General features: G+C 36.6%; 1 protein-coding gene across 1 annotated transcript; it reads right to left on the reverse strand.

The window, feature by feature from the left end:
- Positions 1-2,194: 2,194 nt before the first annotated feature.
- LOC131856346 (uncharacterized) lies at positions 2,195-3,088 on the reverse strand. Its single transcript, XM_059208056.1, has 2 exons — positions 2,936-3,088; positions 2,195-2,779 (listed from the first exon to the last, which is right to left on the reverse strand). Exons 1-2 carry the CDS (start codon positions 3,086-3,088, stop codon positions 2,195-2,197), a joined length of 738 nt encoding a protein of 245 aa, XP_059064039.1.
- Between the last annotated feature and the right edge of the window lie 19,240 nt (positions 3,089-22,328).

The raw sequence follows: 22,328 nt of genomic DNA on the forward strand, positions 1-22,328 counted from the left end.
AGGCTTAGGGTTAAATTAGGGTAAGGGTTTGGTCTAGAATTCAATTAGGATTAGGGTTCAGATAGGGTCACTTTTAATAACAGGGTTAGAGTTAAGTTTAGGGTTCAATTAGGGTTCAAGTTCTAGGCAATGTTTAATTCTAAGGTTAGAGTTAAGTTTAGGTTTAGGTTTCAATTATGGTAAGATTAAGTTTAGGGTTAATATTATGCTACAATTAGGGTTAATATTATAGGATTATGCATTCATTAAACTTATTATCTATTTCTTATAAAATATTAATAAAAATCTTCATTATTATGTACATTTTTTTCTATATTTTTATAAAATAAATACCTTTAAAAATTGTTCTAATAAAACTAAGACATTTAAAAATAGCTTAAAGTTTTTTTAATTAAAATTATTTTCTTTTAACCTTTTAAATTTTTGATAATTAACATAAAAAGTATTTTTGACCTTTCTAAATTAATAATCATATGTTATTTTTGAATTTAGAAACATTATATTTTACAATTGGAATTTACAAACATATGATTTTTTTTAATCTTTCCAAATTGAAAATTAAGATTCTTTCAGTCCTTTAAAAAAAAATAAATATTGCATCTATTTTCAATATTCCAATCCTTTTTAATCTTCCTAAATTGAAAATAAGATTCTTTCCTTCCTTTTTAATCTTTTTATAACAAAATTCTATGAAGACATTAATATCTTAATATTTTTATACAATATTTTACGAAGACATTAATATCTTAAGATTTTTATGTTTAAGGTTTAGAAATATAGAAAATATATTTGATCTTATTAGTACTTGTCGTTAGGCTAGTACTATTGCAATAGGTTGCACCCAATTTTCATTAACTAGTTATTATTGAATTGGTTTTCTACCAATTATATCCATAAATTTTTTATTTCAATGTTTTGTTTTAATTTTTAAATAGTTAAGATGCATGATTTTTACGTTTTCAAATTTCAGAAATTATTTTTATTCAATCTAATTGGCTCAAATAATTTGCATCTTATTACAAGATTTCCCAGATCCACTTTCTACATGAATTTTTTAAGGCAAATTTTTGGGTCATTAAAATAATATTTAGTTTTTTTAATTTCCTTTTCAAATTATTTAAAATCTATATCTAAATCTTCATCAAGTAATTTGATAATATAAAAATATATCTTTGATAAATACATTAATATATATTTTCTATGTAGTATATAATTAAATTAAATATTAGATAAAAAATGAATAAATAATTTTAATATTATAAATAATATAATATATTTAAAAACCAAAGGGGTAAAAACTTTATTGAAACTCAAAGAACAACATTACAAATGAAACAAGAGACCAAAGTCCCCAGGAAAATCCTGACCACCAAGCAGGAAAAGACAATCAACACCTTCAACCATCACCTTCTCCCTCCCTATCCTCAGCAAGAATTCTCTCAAAATCAGGACGAAGCGCCAGAGAGACCATTTCCCACTCCTCAATTCTCCATCCCTTAGCATACTCTGACGCCCATTTCGCCAAGCAATCAGCAGCCCTATTCCACTCCCTTGGAATAGGAATGAAAGTCACCAACTCCATTAATGAACTAACCCGCAAAATCTGTTGCACCACCCCAGCCAACTGCCAACTGACATCCTCCATTTTCTGCTTAATAAGTAAATTGATCAAAACCTGGGAATCAGATTCACAAACAACCCTTCTCCATCCCAAATCATAAGCTTTCTCAAGAGCACAAAGAATTGCCAACCCTTCCATAAGGTTGATAGTATGAACACCCTCATAGACCGAAAAGAGGAAAACCACCGAACCCAAATAGTCCCTACCAATCCCCCCAATACCAGCCGGCCCCAGATTGCCTTTGGAGGAACCATCAGTATTGATTTTTAGAACCCCAATTGGGGGAGGCTACCAGAATCCAGACCTTTGAACTCTCTGCTTCAAATGCTTACCACGCTTTACACATGTCGAGGCCAAGGACAGCCCCTGAATCCCCAATCTCTCTGCCACTTCAGTATCCCTTTTCCCCAAGGGGAATTCCAACTCACACTTAGCCACCACCTTCTCCTGAACCATGCCTAAAGTTCTTTGCTAAATTTGTTGAACCAACTTCTTTTCTCCATGAAATATTTGCCAGTTCCGCTCCAGCCAAATCTGCCACAATATGAAGATAGGACCCACAAACCACACCACCTATAAAAAGGAAGCCATAGAGGGAGGCCTACCCAACCTTTGCCAAAACTCAATCAAGGAAGAAGCATGAACACAGGGACTATTCCAAACCCCCCACCAAAAATGCCAAATCTGGAGGGAGAAAGGACAGCGAAAAAACAAATGAGCCAAGTCCTCCTCGTTAGCTCCACACAAAACATAGATCGAGGGACCCTGGAAGCCATGCTTCTGAATATTATCCCAGGTCAAGCACTTATTCCAAGCCAAAATCCACACAAAACAATTACATTTTGGCCAGGAAGACTTGTTCCATATCTTCTTCCACCACTGAATTTCATCCCCATCCACCCTATGGGACAATAGCTCCCGATAGCCAGAAGCAACAGTATATTCCCCTTTAGGATTGGGAGACCAGGCAAGCACATCATCATACTGGAGAGGGTTGCAACGTCTACTGGAAAGGACATTATGTAGCTCAACACATTCTTCTGGCATCCCAACATTAGGCCATTCATCTGGAGACTTCCATCCAGCCACCTCCAACTGACCACGAGAGGAAAATGACTTAAAGTCACTTACCCGAGTCCAGCCATTCTCATGAAATCTCTGACAGAGATTTAACAAGTGAGGAAACTAAGAAATGATGGGGGGGTATCCATCCCATGAATCAGACCAGAATTGAACCTCAGTCCCCTTGTTACAAATCCAAAATAAACCATCCTTAATAAGAGTAGCCCCTTTCTTAAGCATACTCTAGATCACCGAGCCCTTTCCAAGAAGGGGGTAACGGGGCATTTCCAACTGAGGGATTCCCTGAAAATACTTCTGAGAAAGAATCTTGGCCCAACTCTTATCCTGCTCCTTACACCACCTCCAATATAGTTTCGCAGCCAAAGCCACACCAGTCAAAGCCATCTGCCGCAGCCCCAAGCCACCATATTGCTTTGGGCTACACACCACCTCCCATCTAACCAAACTCCATTTGGAAGACTCCAAGAAACCAGCCCATAAAAATTGTCATGTCACAGAATCCAAATCCTTAACAAAACCCATAGGGGCAACCTGTAGCATGCATCTGTAAATGGGCAAAGCTTGTACCATCGACTTGATAAGATGAACACAACCAGCAAAGGATAACCACCGGTGAGTCCAGTGATTAACCTTCACCCTAAATTTATCTAGAATGCTCTGCCATGACTCCCGAGGCAATCTGTCCATCGAGATAGGGAAACCAAGATAGGTCAAAGGAAGTGTCCCGATCTGAAATCTCAATGTTTGAACAATCCTCCTTTGAATGGGGCGTGGAGTGTTGAAGAAGAAAATAGAAGACTTATCCTCATTGATTTGTTGACCTGAGGCAACCAAGTAAACATCCAACACCCTACATAAATTAGAAGCCTCTTGCATTGTAGCCATACCCATCAGAGCAGTATCATCCACAAATTGCAGATGAGACTGCGGAGGTAAATTACCTCCCCACTGCCAGCCCTGTATGCTACCCATCTCCACGTTCCTTCGAAGCAATCTCCCCAAACCTTCAGCAAGGAGGATAAACAAGTACGGAGAGAGAGGGTCCCCCTGATGAAGGCCCCTAGAAGCACCGAAAAGCTTAGAATGATTCCCATTAATAAGCACAGAGAAAGAGACTGAGGTGACACAACTCATAACCCATTGAATCCACTCTGCCGCAAACCCAAAAGCAGCGAGAACCTTCCACAAGAAGGACCATCGAACTCTGTCATAAGCCTTCGCCATATCCAATTTGATAAACATTGCCTTTTCCTTGGAGCTGGCCATAGAATGGATGACTTCAGTTGCAATAACAATCCCATCCAGAATTTGTCTACCTGCAACAAAACCACTCTGTTCTTTGGAAATCAGCTCCTCAAGACCCTTTTTCAACCTGTCAGCAATTACCTTAGAGATGATTTTATAGATGACATTGCAATGAGAAATGGGTTGAAATTGGCTTAACCTATCCACCCCCTCACACTTGGGAATAAGAGAAAGGAAAGTAGAATTTAAAGCCCTTAGCATCTGCTTGTTCCTTTGAGATTCTTGCACAACCTCCAGGAGATCCAAACTGATAATATCCCAAAATTCTTGGAAAAACTCGATCGGGAAGCCATCAGGACCTGGTGCCTTTCCCTTCTGCATCTGGAACACAGTTCCTTCAAGTTCTTCCAGTGTGATATCATTCATAAGCTGTTGGTTCAGCTCCCTAGACACAAGATGAGGAATACAAGAAAGAACCTGAGCCTCCTCAGGAGACCCCCCTTGCGAGTCCTCCCTAAAGAGAGAAGCAAAGTATTGTCTTACCTCATTAGAAATTTCAAGGAAGGAAGATAGATGTTCTTCCCCATCGTTCACAAGACCAGAGATAGAATTCCCATGCCTCCGTGCTTTCACCGAATTGAAGAAAAAAGACGTATTTTTATCCCCTTCCTACAGCCAAACTATTCGAGCCTTCTGTTTCCAATATATCTCTTCCCTCAGCTCCCATTCCTCCAAGGTTCTCACAGCTTGTGCTTCTGCCTAAAGAAGCTCAGGCGTCACTCCAACCTCCCTTAACCTCCTTGTGATACTATCCAATTCTTCCTGAGCCACTGCCTTTTCCTGGAAGACATTCCCAAAGCACTGAGAGTTCCAGTGCTTAAGCTGATATTTAACATGTTGAAGACGCTTGGAAAAAATATACATTGCCGTCCCATAAGCAGGTCTTCCACTCCTCCACCATTCTTCCACATAATCCTTCAGAGAAGGGTCACGCAACCACATGAGCTGGAACCTAAAAGAAGGCGTACGTGGAGCACAAGTCGAATCAATGACAAGCTTGATAGGCCAGTGATCTGAACCTTTCCAATCCAAGATCTCAGAGCGGGAAGACCACATCCCCCCAACCCAGTAGCAGGACACCAGAAAGTGATCTAGCCTTTCTACGATGCAATAATCCCCAACTCGACGGTTGTTCCAAGTAAACTATCCATTACTAGGCTTGATATCAACAAGATTTAAAGAGTTGATGCTATCCTAAAGCAACAAAGCAGAGGGCTCCAGCCTCCCAGAACCACCTCGCTTCTCAGCCAACTTGCAAATAGCATTGAAGTCTCCAGCCATAATCCATGGATGGAAAGGTGCCATAGATCGGACTAACCTGATATGAGACCACAGAGCTTGCTTACCCTGGATATCAGTAGGAGCATAGATATTAGAAAAGAGAATAACCTCCCCTGTCTCAAAGCTAGAAGCAATCATAGACATAGTGGATTTAGAAGACACCCACCAAAGAGGTCAAATTTTCCGAGGATTCCAAAAATAGGCCACACCCCTAGAAGATCCATGAGCATCGATACATTGACACTCACCACACCTCCATAGCCTAGGTGCCAAGTCAAGCATACTCTCAACAGATAACTTAGTCTCCTGAAGAAAAAACACATCAGGACCATGCTTTCAAACTAAATCGTGAACCACTTTTTGTTGAGGGCCGTTGTTCAAGCCCCTTACGTTCCATGAAAGAACTATCATTTCAAGGGGCTTGAAAAGTGAGAATCCAGAGTCTTTACTGACCCTGACTCAACCAAGTTCTCGCCTGTCAATTTGATCTTTTCCACATCCTTCTTTCTACCTGGTTTAGCAAATTTCTCTGTCCCACCTTTCTTAATATCTTTCTGCAAAATACCCAATTTTGGAGGCTTAGATTTCTTAGCAGAATCCAGATCTGCACTTCGCCCAAGAGGAGAAGAATCCTCCCCAACTACTAGAATAATGGCCAAAGAAAGAGGAGCCTCCAGACCTTCTGTCGGCATAGCAGCATCCGTGAGTACACCAGAATCACCTTGTGGTTCCATAGAAGAAACGAGAGCAGGTCCCTCTTGAACAAACCCCTCAATCCCCTGCTCCAAGTTTACCAAACCTGGGTTAACTTCCTGGTGACTAAGGTCGTCCAAAACCTCAAACCTGTTAAAAGTGCCCTCTTCTTGCCTTTCACTGAAAGGCCTCTTTTGCCCCCTTTTCTTATTCTGAGCCTTGACAGGAACAAAACCATCATTATCTACCCCCGCAGTAGGACCGTTGCACTTCCCCTTATCCGCCTTGGGAGGCTCCCTAGAAGGCTGGGGATCCACCGACTTGTATCTTGGACACTTTCTCAGCAAGTGGCCATATTCACGACAGAGCCTGCAGTGGAAGGGAAGGGTCTCGTAGTCCAATTGCTGCACCCAAGAATAAGAGCCCGCACACATATCTATTGCATCGGGTAGAGGCTTACTTAGGTCAATTTCAACACAAATTCTTGCAAAAGTCATTACCTTTTTCCCCAAGGTCTGTGACGAAGTTCCATCTGGTTTTCCAAGCAGCAAAGCAAGAAAAAGCAACACATCCTCCCGACAGCATTCCATTGGGAGGCGAGGTAAACGAACCCACACTGGGACGCGATTTGGAAGCTCCTCAGTAGGGTTAAATCCTGCATGCCACGACTTGATAAACAACCCCAGCTTATTATGAAAATAAGGTCCTCCCTCAAATACTTTGTTACGATCAGCTATACAATTAAAGGTAACCATGAAGTAATTGTTAGCCAATAACATTATCTCCATTTCTCCCACCGGCTCCCAAGTTCTCTGAGCCCAAAGCTCCAAAAACTGAAGCGAGACCCTCATCCTCAAAAATTTGCAATATAAGGAATGATTTGAGTAGTAATCAATATCATCAGCAATCATTTTAGGTGGGACAACAAATTTCGTTCTCACCTTGCACCGCTCTAGACAGCCATTAACCTTCGTGATCCGTGAACCAGAGGGCAATCCCGCACCATCCATCCTAGGATCCGCTGCAAATAGACTGTTATTAAATGTCGACATCCCATCCTTTGGGGACATCGAGTTAATTGATGCATGCAAATTCAACACAGGGGTAACCCCAGATGCCTCCCCCTTGGAAAAGGCCATCAAACCTTAGGCCAATAGACAAGCCCCAGAAAGGAATGAGGGAGAAAATCCCCCGCCACACCCTCCACCCAAACTCCGCAAAACCCACCACTCGAACCCTACCAAAGCCGCACCAGTCAGGGAGAGAGGCAAGCAAGACTAGAAGGGACCAGCCACAGACTCCTTCCCAACTCCTCACATGATGAAATCCGCTCCAGACAGTCACAGGTCCCAACCACGAGCCAAACACACAGGCGCATATAAGCTCGGCCCAGATCGCACCAAAACAACCCCCAATCTTGAATCTCAAACCAGGCTTTCACCCCAAAGCCAGCCGCACCACATAAGCTGAAAGTCCGCCCCCAGGACAACAGAAAACACCCACCCAAACTGTGCAGAAACAGAAGAAAGCGACCACGAGCTAGGGCTCGGGTGCCCTAGCTTGGCCCACGCAGGCGCAGACCCGTTCCATTTTTCCCGAGTTGTGAAAATTTTCATCCAAATAATATAATATATTTAAGTCTATATATATGATGGAATTTTGTCAACTCAATAATTATCGGAAAAGATTGGGCTTTGCAACCTAGGGTTTGGCGTGGACCGTCTGAATGTGTTGGGCATTAGGGTCTTCCCCCTCCATGTGGAGGAGGTGGTAAGGTCTCCTCCACGGTGGAATCACTTCTCAGATCTCTTCATATTTTACTATTGGGATGCTTTCTTTTCTGCATTTATTTTGCATGGCCTCTTTCCTCCACTTGGCTTGATTGCAGGTGTGTGAAGAGTCCTTCGTATTGAATGCTCGATGGGAAAGGATTCAAGTGGGGTGGGAATTAATTAGACCCAGCTGATGGCCTCGAGTTTGGTGGAAGAAGGTTTTTTGGCAAGTCCTTCAGGGATGCCATTGTTGGCGATTCTCTGCAGGTCCCCCTGAAGGCTAAGTTTGACCTAGTAAGTGCTTCTTCCTCTGGGTGTGATGGCGGAGATGCAAGATGAGGTAAGGGCCCTTCCTTGCCTCTTTATACCTTATATATATATATATATCTCCTAATGACTCTATGGCCAAGGCTATTGAATTGAAAAATATCAGGCTTCAAGATATCGCCATTTTTTTTGCTGCTATTGATATTGATAAATGTCCATCTAGAAAGTTTTTTAGATGATTGGATGAAATTTTTTTGGAATAAAAGATTAGGGTTTAAATTCTCTTTCTGCAGAATGATTCAGAAAGGTTTATTCATTATTTTTTTCAATGATAATAAGACACAGGCGGAGGTCCTCCAAAAATAGTTCTGGGTCATTGGTAAAACCCCTTTTAGGGCCCTTAAATGGTCTTTTGATGCGATTAATGAAGAGATTTTGGCTCTCTCTTTCCCTCACTGGCTCTTGATTAAGAATTTGCCTCCCATCTTTTGGAATTTCATTCCCTAGATTCTAGACTCCATCAGTAGAGTGATTAGTATTGATCACTCATTGAATCTTATCCCCCACCTAGATGCCAGAGTCCTGGTCTTCATTAACCCTGGCATTGATATTCTGAGATTTATTGAGATTAAACTCCATGATGACACATTCACATGTGTTATAGAAACTCTAAGAGGCTTGAACTCTTGATTTCTGTGTAGACGTGAAGGCCACATCATAAGATTATGCCTTATGCTTGCAGCCAAGAGAAGAAATGGTATAAACCCTTCTGAGACCATTTCTAAGTCGGGTGATGTTGCTCCCCCAAATTCAACTGCTAAGCCTGAAGGAGCCCCTCCAATTTTGGATAAATTGGATTCTCTCAAAAAGGCCATTAATATTGTTGTGGCTAGTTTTCTGAAAGAACAACTTGTGAACCCCATTGTTATTGAAAATGGCTCTACCTTTGGCTCTCCCCATTCAACTATTTCTGCTGCCATCTCTCAAATGGAGGGAGTCAAGGGCTCTGGATTTTAGGTGGTTTCTAGAAAGAATAAGAGGTCTAAGAGGAAAAATGAACAACAATTGGCATTTGAAAAAAATAGGGCTTGAGAGCAGGAGAAGCCATGCTCTGTCGAGGCCCCCATGGATGATGATGCTAGTATTAATGAATGATTTTGATAAGGATTCTCATGTTAAGTCTATTATAAGTCTTTTGAAGGGATTGATTGAGGAAAATATGATATTAGAAGGAGGGATTTAACCTCCTCCCCCCCAGTGATCCTCCTTCTGCTCCTGACTCTAATCAGTTTCAAGTCTTGTTTGATTTGATTGACTCGACCATAATGCAAACTAGTTCTGGGGATCCCTAGGGGGATGGAGATTTCCCCCTCCCTCTCAAACCATTGCCTCTTGGGGCTCTATCCCTATGAAATCTAATTCCCTTGTTGATGATGACAATGTCTTCTATGAGGTTATCCCAGCTGATCCAATGATTGACAATACCAAACCTAATTGCCCTTTTGAGTTAGGTGTATCTGAGGATGATACCCCTAAGGAAGCCTCCTCAGTAGACATTCATGAGTCTGGGTTAGAGGCTGAGTTGAGATCCAAATTTTTGGTCACTAGTGGTGAAGGGATTAGGGACAAAGGTAACTTGGATGAGGATATTTTTTGAGGATGAAGCCATCACTAGAAGGAAGAGAGGCAGGCCCTTAGGCTCTAAGAATAAGCACTCTTTGCTGCATAAAAATTACAACTTCCCCAAGCATTTTAGTAGATTTAAACATGACAAGATTGATAATTAATTGATTGGTTACCATGAAATATTTAGAGGTTGGATTCCCCCGATAGGAAATATATGGTGAGAAGGATGTTTAACTAGCACAAGGATTTGGACTTTGCCTTGTTGCAAGAAGTTAAAGCCATTAGCTTCTCATTGGAGATCAATCTTAATTTTGTGTGGGGAGATGCTCTCAGATTTTGCACTAAGCATGAGAAAGAAAAAGGGGGTGGGGGGGGGGTGCTATTTTTATCAAACCCCAAGTGGAGAAATTCTATCCTTTTCTTAGGGATCTCCCCCTGCAATAGGGCTATATGGGTCACCTTTAGGGATGGTGATTCCACCTTTGGGATTGGCATTGTGTACGCTCCCAATGATTATAGGGATAGATCCAACCTCTGGAAATGGCTTGCATCCCTACAAGATATCTCATGGATCTTGGGGGGAGATTTTAACATGGTTGAACACAAGGATGATAAGCTAGGGGGAGCCAATGTTGAATAAAGAGGGGGATAGAAGCTTCATTGGGAAAGACTGAAAGGTATCAAGAAACTCTTTGACCCCTTGGATGACTTAAAAATATCTTACAAGGGAATCTGGCTTACGTGGTACAATTACCAAAAGGTGGGAATAGGATTTTCTCTAGATTGGACATATTCTACACTAATAAGGACACCTTCTCCTTTGTCCCAGATCAGCAAGGGTGTCTGGTGGTTGTGAGGCTATCCATATTGTGAGATTGTTCAATAACTAGAATTCTCAAGCTATTTCTAATATTGCTAGGTGGAACACCTCAATGTCTAGTTGGCAAAAGGTTCTTAGTACCATTGGAAAGAAGAAGGCCAAGGATGCTAGATAGGTGGATCTTATCCTCTCTTCTAATCTACATAAGGTAGAGGAGGACATTCAAAATGATCCCAACAATTCACATCTTACTCACTTGGTGGCGATGGCTAGAGATAAGCTTGGAAGAATGCAACATGTAAGAGCCATTGGAGCCAGATACAGTGGTTGTCTTAAGGAGATAAAGGGTCTAAGTTCTTCTTCAACCTACTGAAGCAGAAGTAGATCAAGGAGAAGATAGACCAGATGTGGGTGGACGTTAGGGAAGTCTCTGAAGAAGAAGATATCATGGCAAAATTCGTTAGCTTCTACAAGCTGCTTTTCTCCTCAGAAGATTCTCCTAAATCCATGATTGCTAGAGACAAGTGTCAGTCTCTTGTCCCCAAGATTCTGTCACTTGAAGAAGGATAGACTCTTAGTAGACCATTTTTTCGGTTGAGGATATCAAAAGAGCCATCAACTCTCTACATTATGATAAGGCCCCTAGGCCGGATGGGCTTACCATTGAATTCTATAAGGCTAACATTAGTTGGATTGTGGATGACTTGCTAGAGGTGTACAAGGAAGCTACTATGATAGGGTCTCTGGGTGGTGACATTAATAGAGGCCTTATCAAACTTATCCCCAAAGAAGGGGACAAAGCTCTTATCAAGAGTTGGCTTCCTATTACAATACTTAATGTATCCTATAAGATTCTTGTGAAGTTGCTTGCTATTAGACTGGAAAATATCCTACCTTGGTTTATTTGTGCCACACAGACCAATTTTATTAAAGGGAGATACATCCTGGAGAACCTCATTACCAGTTGGGAGGCTATCAAGTGGGCTAAAATTTTGGATCAAAAGGTGGCCATATTTCTACTGGACTTTGAGAAGGTGTACAACATGATTGAATGGAACTTTATTTCCATGATGCTTAAAGATTTTGGTTTCCTTAAGGTTTTCTGCCAATATGTTCAGGTACTCCTTAATGATGCACATGCCTAGGTTGAAGTTAATGGTTCTATCTCTCAGCCCTTCAATCTTAGTAGGTCTATTAGGAAAGGGTGCCCTCTTTCCCTTTCCCTCTTTGTGATAGCCTCAGATGCTCTGTATTACCTTCTTAGGGATAACTCTCTCTCCCCTAAAGATAGAGGGATCTCCCTTCTAGATAAATATAAATTTCTTAGCATTCAGTTTGCAGATGACATTGCACTATTCCTTGATTTATCCAATGAAAACATGATTGCTTTATCCGCCAAGCTCACCTTGTTCTGTGACACTTCAGGGGCAAGAATTTCCCAAGCCAAATCTACTTTTCTCAGTTGGTCTAAGCGGCCACGAGATTGGATTTCCACCTATGGGTTTCAATGGGGAGGACCTAACATAATTGTTAGATACTTGGGGATTCATTTTGCAATCTCTCCTTGTCTTAAAGATATGTGGTTTTGGATTAAGAGAAAGATTGAAACCAAGCTTACCAAGTGGAATAAACACTACCTCTCACTTGCTAGGAGAGTACAAGTTTGTCAAAAGATTCTGTCATCCTACAGTATCTACTACACCTCTATGTGGATGTTTAGTATTTATCAAATCAATGAGTTACAAAAGATCATTAGGGAATTCTTGTGGTCAGATGGTAGAGGACACATAAAAGCACACTCGGTTAAATGGGAGTGGTGTTGTATGGATAAGACTATTGGAGGACTGGGCCTTAAGGATCTTAAAGTGCAAGGGATTGCACTTGCTGCTAAATGGATCTTCCATGTACTGGAAAGCAACAAACCTTGAAAAGTGCTCAGTCAGAACAACATCAGACTGGGTTTTCCCAAGAAGGCTAAATCCTAGAGATCCCTTCCTATTAGTGACCTTATAGCTGGAAATTTCTCAGTCTCTACTGCAGGCTCTGCTGTCTTCAAATCTATTTGGAAGACGTGGGAGAGCGTTAGGCTTAATATTGGTAATAATTGGATCAGATGGGATAACCAAGTTTGTGGGGAAAGATCAATTTGGTGGAACTTAACCCACAATGGAAAATCCCTTGCACTCACTCAAGGGTGTTTGGCCAAGAAATGGGCTAACAAAGGTATATGTTGTTTTAAAGATATTATTATAAATGATGCTCTCATTTCATGAGATGATCTTTCTAGTAAGTATCAACTTCTCTGGTCTAATAGAAGAACATATAACATCATGTGCAATGCATGTGGTATCTTGTAGCTTCCTAAAGGATGCGATGTGAATGATGAAAAATTTGTATCCTTTTCATGGGTTGATGGGAGCTTGCTTTGTAATGTGAAATCAATCTTGATTTATAGAATTTTGATGTATAATGTTAATATTTTTAATCATGTTAATGTTAATTGGTATTCGGATCTATCCCCTACTCAATGGGGCAAAATGTTTAAGGTTCTTTAGAGCTCTCCTTTGTTAGTGCTTGATAAATTGCTTATCAGATTTGACTATAATAAAAATGATCTTTTTAATATTTGTACAGTGAAGGACTCCATCAAACATATTTTCTTTGATTGTATTATTCCTAAGGAAGTTTGGCTTATTTTTGGGCTCATACTTGATGTTGTTACTAGATGTATTAGAGGCATTAAGAAAGACACTAATATTTTTTGGAAATTTTTTATCTTGTGAAATACTTTGGTATCTATGGAGGATTAGAAATATAGAAAGATTTCAAGGGGAAGAAAGAGCCCTTACCGAGTCTTTTCATAGACTCACCTTTCATTTTATCTTCTCATGGTTTACTATGGTTATCAGGTTGAACAAGGAAAATTTTCGCAGATTCCTTACTAACGGGCATACAAGATTATTTATCTTTGAGCTCTCTCATGGTTATACTTGGGGGAGAATGAATGCAGAAAGGAATCCATTTGTCAAAGCTCTGGATGCTCTTATGGAGGAAATCAGAGGAAATGGAGAGCTGGTTCGCCATCAAATGGTGCACTCTGCCAGAAGGATGGATGATCAGAGGTAGGTTTGGAGGGAAGGCCCCCTAGGTTGGGCTGCCTAGATCTAGTTAGGGGTTGTCTCATGGTGGATGTTTTGTATAGCTGGATGACTTTTTGTATATGCCTATTTAGATGTATAGGCTTGTAGTACCGGATTGGTATTTTGTATAAACCCGTGTATTAATGGTCCAATCTAGACATACTTATTGATGTGTATGCCTAGATAGAAGGATGGGATGAATTGCTAGTTGTAGTTCTAACTGTTTTGTAAATTAGTTTATTCTCTATAATCAATACAAAAAAAAAGTCTATATATATACAATAATATAGTTAAAATTATTATATTAAGATCAAATACATTTTTTATATTAAAAGAAAATTAGAATTAAATATGTTTATTATATATAATCAATTAATAATAAAATTATATATAATAATATATAAGTAAGGTTTAATTGTTAAGGTTTGAATTAGTTATAGATATTATTGTAATTTTATCACTATGTTATAATAATGGGCACTCTCTAATATATTATTGCAAAAATATATTATGTCAAATTATTATCCAACATGCCTCTAAACAAAATTTTTATTATTGCAATACTAAAGAGGCAAGTACTAACCACTATGTTGCACTTGTTAAATGTGAGTTATATTAATGGTTAAATGAATAAACAATTCACTTTCAAAATAAGTAAAAATAAAATATAAATATAAATGTAACGTTTTTAAATTATATACAAATATTATTATATTTTAAAATTAAATTAAATTATATGAAACTAAGAAACCTTAAATGAATTAAATATCTTTTAATTATGAAATTGAAAAAACTAGAAATTAATTTGCATATATAAGCAAAATTTCTATTTTATTTTTACTTTTGCATGCAAATGAACTTGAATATTTAAATTAAATTAATTTAAAAATAAATTTAAAACTAAAATTTGGGTATTAATAGAACCTTTCTAATTTTTTTCTCATATATAAAAAACATTATATTTATCTTTTCTTGTTTGCATGGAAATTATTTCAAATTTTAAATCTAAACTAAATTCTATGGTTTTTAATTTTAATATGAATCATCAATCATTTTTAGAAATAAATTTAAAATTTCCTTTCTTCATACAAATCATTTCAAAATCTAAACTCAAATTAAATTCTATTTTTTTAATTGTTAAAAAGATTTGTTCTGTCTACCCTTTTATAAATGAAAACTTTCAATTTCTACATATATATAATTTCTACATATATATAAGTAAATTTATATTTTATTTTTCCTTTCTCCATTCAAATCATTTTAGAATCTAAACTCAAATTAAATTCTATTTTTTTTAATTGATAATGGGATCATATATAGTAACCAAAGGACCATATTGTTTTGTTGAAATTGATCATTCACCTCAGTCTATCTTCATATAACTAAGGACTCTCATTAGGATCTCTCGAACTAAAAGCTCCATTGTCAATACAATTTTTTTTGATAGTTGTGTAAAGTCTTAAATATATCGATCTTATGAGTTCTAAATGGTCTTAAATAAAGAATAGAGATGGTAGTAAAATCATATAGTTTATTAATTTAGAATAAATTATAGAATATTTATCTGCTTTTTACAAGATAGTTCTAAATATATAATCTTGATAATTATTGGTTTAGCTATTTTTAATCAATCTTTTTTATTTTTGGAAGGGTCGCATATATTAATTAAATTTCTTAACCAATCTTTCTATTTTGAAACTGCCATTTATCTTAAAAAAATTAAATTAAATATTTTTAAGCAATCTTTTTATTTTTAGAATTGTCAATTCTAATTAAAATTAAATTAAATTTTCTACTACTTTTTGTTATGTTATTATTTTTTAAACTCTATGCATATCGATTGTTTTATTATATTAATAAATTATTAATTTAATAATAAATATATAATATAGTACAACTTGAGTTGGCCTATTGGTGAAGAACTTGTGCTCTTGAAATAGAGGTTGCAAGTTCAAATCCCACAAAGGGGGTAGAGTATGTACACCTTATCGACTTCAGCCCATTACCTATCAAAAAAATAAAATAAATATATAATATAATAAAATTAAGTTTTAAAAATATATAAAAAAAGAAGTTTAAAATTTTAAAAAATATTAAAAAAATAAATTAATAAAAATATGTATTTAAATTATAATAAATATAGGCTTCTCTCGTGGTGTTGATATTTTCATATTTGAAATAGAGCTTAGTAGGTAATGTTTCATTTTTTTAATCAAATTTGTGTTTCACATTTAAAAAAAATTAACAATTTTTGAATACATCTCTCTTTTTTTTTAATAACTCCTATAAAATCCTAACCCCAAACCTAATATAGATGAATAAATATTTGAAGATATCCATACATCACCCCAATCTCCTTTTACACTTTGGACAAACCATTTGACAAAGCCAAAATGAAATGTTGGGCAACTTGGAATAAAATAAAATTCAACTTTTAAAAGATAGTTTCATAATTGAAGACATCCATTGGACACTAGTAACATGCATCACTTTCCTTATCATTGAGAAGCTAAGAGTAATTGTAATGACATTTGAAATAAAATAAAATTCAACTTATAAAATTAGTTTCATCATTGAAGACATCCATAGGAAACCCACAACATGCATCACTTGCTTCATCATTGAAAGCAATGATGAGGCAAGTTAACTCATAGAGATTGATATCAACAATTTTATACATTAAAGTTATCTTACAAAATGAAGTGAACAAAAACTATATAACAAAATCCCAAATTTGTAAACATGTTGTTGACCCCAAAACAAATGCACCCCTTCTCGTGACTTCAAAGAGACATCTAATGTATTGGAATAATTATCTGAATATACAATAAATTTTTTGGGATGGATGTTGGATGATCTTTGATCAACCTCCATGTAATAGCCACAAGGTGCAACAATGATTTTTGAGAAAACTTTACCATGAGTTTTTCATTTATGAGATTTATTTTTATTTTTATATGAGTGAGTTTTAAGGTAGAGATGGAAGCTTTGCCATTGATAGACTAGAGAAGTTTGAATTAAATATAAAAAATCCTAAGTCTACTAGCCCAATAATCTATGCATCATGTGATGGTTCATCAATCACTAATGAGACTATGAAGGTTTAGACTCTTTATTCCATTGCTAGCCTCATAGTTACCCTTCTATATAGCGTGGCATGTAGATGTCCCAACCTTAAAGGTTTATTAGATGATCAAGTAGAAAGACCATCAAGTTCTAATACTCCTAATTCTTACCTATGCTGCAACTATTATCATTTATGCAAGCTAGGTTTGACCTTGAGCCATATAATGTAGAGAATGTCACCTCCCATGAGTGTACTCAATGTCAATATGGATGTATTGGGAACATAGAGGGTAAGCAATGATGATCTATTATTTAATTTGTTTGATGATCATGTATAGGTATTTTAATATGAATTTATAACATATTTTATTTTTATACTTCAAATTTTAGCATATAAATTGATTTATAACTTTATAGAATTAAATTAACATTTTTGTATTTATTATTTTATAGGGCCTAATGTTAAGGTTCCTACATTCCCAAATCTATAAATAGTTATGGATACACACCCCATAGTTTTTGGAGATACATAAAGGAATAACTTCTAAAAGAGATAATGATCATATTATTCAACAAGTATAAAGAAGCCAGTGAACCAATATCAAGCCCTACAAGTGCCCCTATGTAGAGTAAAGTGAGATCACTTGAATATGACGTGCAAGATGTTAAATGCAAGAAGTATTAGGCATAGTTAGGGTGGTTACTCATTGTTGGTATGTGATGACTGATCATACAAGTATTGTACACTCATAATGTATCCATGTTGGGGTTCGAGGATGCAGCCCCTGAGAATAAAAAATTGAGCATTTTTTTGTTGATAAAACCAACATTTGAAAAATCCCTAAAAAGCCAACTTTGTAGGTTGTCTTAAAAGTTGCATGTTATAAGCGGCTGGAATGAAAAGGGCATTGTAATGGTGTTGTATTGTTTACTGGATAATAAGAAAAGGTTGAATGGTTGTGTTCTATGGATGTAGCCCATCTAGGGTGAACCACGTTAAATCTTTGTGTTATTTGTGTTGTTTATGATTCTTCATCTTTTGTGTATCTGAATCTGCATATAACTGTTAATTTAGATTTTCTTTAGATCTTCCTAAACCTTAACACTTATCTCTAATGACAATTGTGTGCAAGAAAGATGACACCTAGTAGGTGTTCTCTATTACAAATAGCTCAAAAAGTACACCCTAAATGATGAAAAGCATCTCCTTAATAGACATTTCCTACACTTTAAGAATGGGGTAGAAGAATAACTATTTTTATCTTTCTAATTTTGGTTTCTATTTTTGTAACTATGATGAGGAGAGTGGGACAAGTCTTCTGGTTGTGGCCTACTACTTTTAATCAATAAGAAAACAAATACACTATCATAAGTGTGTTTGGTTCTTTCCTTCTTGCTCAAGATGAGATTTCTGAAATATGATTTGTTGTTGTTCTTCATTTATTTGCATTCTAATATTGTGCAATTCTTTAGTCAAATATACCCATTTGCTTCACTTCTTGGAAATTAGCTTTTGAATGGCTATTCTACTGATTTTATCTCTTTTGAGATTTCCCCTTTGGCTTCCTTAATGTAAAATAAATTGGCAATTTAGCCCTCTTATGTTTGTGAAATAAATCAATGTCAAGCTTTCAAAATAAGGTGGATTTTCCCTATCCTTAGCCGAGCCTTCAATGTCAAATGTATCATTTCACTATTAGTGTGTGAAGATACCACTATCAACCCACCATATCTATCTTGACCATTAATGTCAACTACAACCAAGGTCAGATACAAAAGTCACAAACAAGATATCTATCCCCAATCTAAAAGATATCATGAAAAATAAAAACAAGGGACGAGGTCACCCATTTTTAAAACAACACCATTTTTATCCCCTTATGTGCAACTACAAGTTTCTGATGAAGACAAGAATTTTAGAAGGCATCCAAGAGTTAGATACAAGTGACCACAACAAACCAAGAACCTTGAAACACTCTACACCAAGGCACCTAAAGTGCCCCTATCTAGACTAGGGCATTTTGGGTGTCTTTGTCCTCTAAAAGAAACTTACAATTTGACAAGGAGAGAGTTTTGGGTCTTGGGAAGCCATATCTTGGTAGGTGTGTAGCAGTCAAAAGACCAAGTCATTTTGAGCATGCCAGTCTAGTGAATTTAGCTCTAGATGGTGTAGGAGCACCTAACACAAAAGCACAAAAGGAGTCTATAAGAGGATAAAGATCAATTCATAAGTATATTGAATTAAATTTTCATTTGTAATGTCATTTTGAGTCAATATGAATCAATATGTAAGGCTAAAAGAGCCCATTGTAATGAGTTGTCCAAGTTGTCTTAATAAGGTCTTGAATTAGTCATTTGGTAAAATTTGTATAAAATATCCTTGGAGGGATAAAATGGTGACAAAAATAGATTATTATTCGATCCTAATATGTTTTGAAGGCTATTTTGAAGGTTTAAAGTTGTATGTTAGGAAATAGGAAATCATCACAAGCAAGTATATCAAAACACTAGACATGATAACTCAATCATAAGAGCACTCATTGCAATGAACCTATCCTAAAACACATTCAATAGAGACATAAAAACAAAGCATTCAAAAGCAAAGATTATGCAAACTGGATGACGATTTGAATGCTCCTTCCATGCGGCTCCATTGTTCTTCTTTCCTCTTCAAATGAATTTGTGGATCTCACCTACAAGTGCACATACAATTGAAAGCAAGATTGACATTGATGAAAAGCTCAAGAGTACTAGAAGCATAAATTCGATAGTCTGATAGGGATTAGCGGCTAGGGATTTGATTGAAGAAAATCATCCAATTTATAGAGAAATTGGAGAAATGAACAAATTAGCATGATAGTGATTCGAATAGAAATTCAAATCAAGAATAGCAAAATTATGACATATCTATGACAAATTGCTATGCAAGGATTTATGACAATTCTATGACAAATTTCTATGTCAAAAATTTATGACAATTTATGACAAATTCTATGACAAATTTCTATGTCAAGAATTTATGACAATTTATGACAAATTTCTATGTCATTTCCATAAATTTAGGAGAGAAATAGGAGGAAATTGAATTTAAGAATTAAGAAATTAGAAAAATAGGGAAAAGAGGAATTAAGAAATTAGAAATTAGGTAAATTAATTAATAATCTTTCATTTATTAATTAATTCACAAAGAGGAATAATTAGCCAATTAAATGAACATTTAATTGTAATGAGAAGACTTAGGATAAATAAGTAATTTATTAATCCTAAAGGAAGAAAATGACAAGCAAGGTTAAATGACTAAATCATGAAACCCTAAAGAGATGGATTAGCAATGCAAAGATGACAATTAGGTCTTGACAAAGGATAGTTGATATCGATTCGATCATGATTTTGAATTGATAAATGAACAGTGTTGATAAATGATTTGATTGAGATTGGTTGACAACAATCAATGACAAATTGACCAAATTGACATGATTGAAAAGGACAAGGATCGATGACGAATCGATCGCAATATGACAAGATTGACAAAAGGACAAAGATCGACCAAAATCATGATTAAAGATTGTTATCAACATGACCTAATTCAAAAGCGAGACAAATGAAGAATACAGAAGAATGACTTGATGCTCGCAAATGATAAAGATCAAGTGCGTGACATAGGAGAAATGTTAATGCGATGCAAAAACCTAAAATGAGGCAATGCGCAAATGTTAAAGTATGACTTCCGCAAGCGTTGACCATTTTTAGGTGTCTACATTTTGCCCCTCTTTGAGACAATGCGATTCTGAGCGTTGTTTCAAAGAACAATAATGAAAACGCCCCAGACAATAATAATGACATATGCATGCCCCCTCGAGGAATTGGCCGTAAACATGCACAAAAGAGGCCAATTGATCGATAAAAATGACAGAAAATGATAGGTTCGAACAGATCGCCAAGACTGACGGAAGAAATGTTAGTAAGAAGAAATTAGACAGAGGACAGTTAGAGATGAAGAAAAACTTGCTTTCACTAATGCACTTTGTAGGTGAGAACCTTTATTTAATGTAGCAAAATGGATGCGTAGCATCATGACATTGAAGGCCAGAGTGATAATGCAATCCTTTTTGCAAAAGATAGACACATCACAGACAAACGACAATCACAACAAAAAAGAAAGGGATCATGAGCCATCCCGGTCACTCTAAATCACTCAATGACATCATCGAGCAACATAGGAACATGATCGAAGCCAAAGATAAATCAATAAAAAGATAAGATGCACAAATTCCAACAAATCAAACAAACATCTTGATCTTCATTGTCAAAAGTTGAAAGTGCTGAGAGGACGATCATGCTGTCTAGTTTCAGGACATGCGGTACCCCGTCTAAGACAGGACATAGTCTGGTTTCGAGTATACCACACCATGTATAAGACCCATGATAGTATGCCAAGGACGAATTGATTTTGAGGTTGATTGCTATGACAATGTTGATCAGTTTGAATGTCTGGTTTGATTGAAAAGTTCATCTATTTAAGCGTGATTCCATTAAAGCACAATGTTTGATTGCGTGTCATTGGAGGGATGCTCGGTGATCTGTCTTATGCACAAAAGGGGATATTTTTTATTTTTATTTTTTGCTTTTTGAGTTTTTACAATTTTTTTGTGTTCATTTTTTTAGGACTTTATTTAACTTTTTAGGGATTTATTTTAGGACATTTTTCAATTTTTTAAGAGATTTTTTCAGGACATTTTTAAATGTTTTTGTGATTTTTTTTTTTTTGGATTATTTCAGGACATTTTTCAATTTTTTAAGATTAGTTCAAGACATTTTTCAATTTTTTTGAGATTTTTTTAGGACATTATTCGATTTTTTATGATTGTTTTCAAGACATTTTTCAACTTGTATGATCTTTTTCAGGACGTTTTGAATTTTTTATGATTTTGCCCCCAGTGTCTAGCAAGGCAAGGAATATGACAGGTGAATAAATAGGCTTGCTGAAATGATGGTGGATAGAGGGAAGACAAAGGCCTTTTATCATGGAGACAATGCGGATGCAATTTTCAAGGGCTATGGCATGATGGGACAAAAGATTGGATATGACAATGTAAAGTAGGAACATGGCATGAGGGACATGTCAAGAGGTTTTTGAAACTATGTTTAAATTTTGCGTCCTTATGTCAGATCAAGATCAAGGAATGAAAAAGAGTGTATGGATAGTGATAAGATATGGATAGGATAAGCAAGACCAAGAATGGATAAGGGACATGGACTGAAGGTTGGGGTAGGATACGGGATAGTGGCAGAAAGTTGCAATAAGCTAGGGAATATGGATGAAAGGTTATAATAAGCAAATGGATAAATGACCAAAAGCTATGATAGACTAAAAGCTGCAAACAAGATGTGTGATGCTCATGAAGATCCTCAGCCTTGTCAAGGTCAAAGGTGGAAAGAGGAAATTGGACATGAGGGACAATAGGATATGAAGGGTAATGACATGGTATGATAGGATAATGAAGGGCAATAGGATATGAAGGAGGAAAACTACCCCCAAGTGTGATTGTGCAAGAAGTTCATAGATTACGCATGATGCTTGTTTGCCAGGTTTTCATCACGGTACTTTCCCAAAGCACCTGTTTGCCAGGTTTTCACCAGTGAACGAATTATTT

This window comes from Cryptomeria japonica, chromosome 1 (genome assembly GCF_030272615.1).
Source record: "Cryptomeria japonica chromosome 1, Sugi_1.0, whole genome shotgun sequence".
In the NCBI taxonomy this organism is placed as follows: domain Eukaryota; kingdom Viridiplantae; phylum Streptophyta; class Pinopsida; order Cupressales; family Cupressaceae; genus Cryptomeria; species Cryptomeria japonica.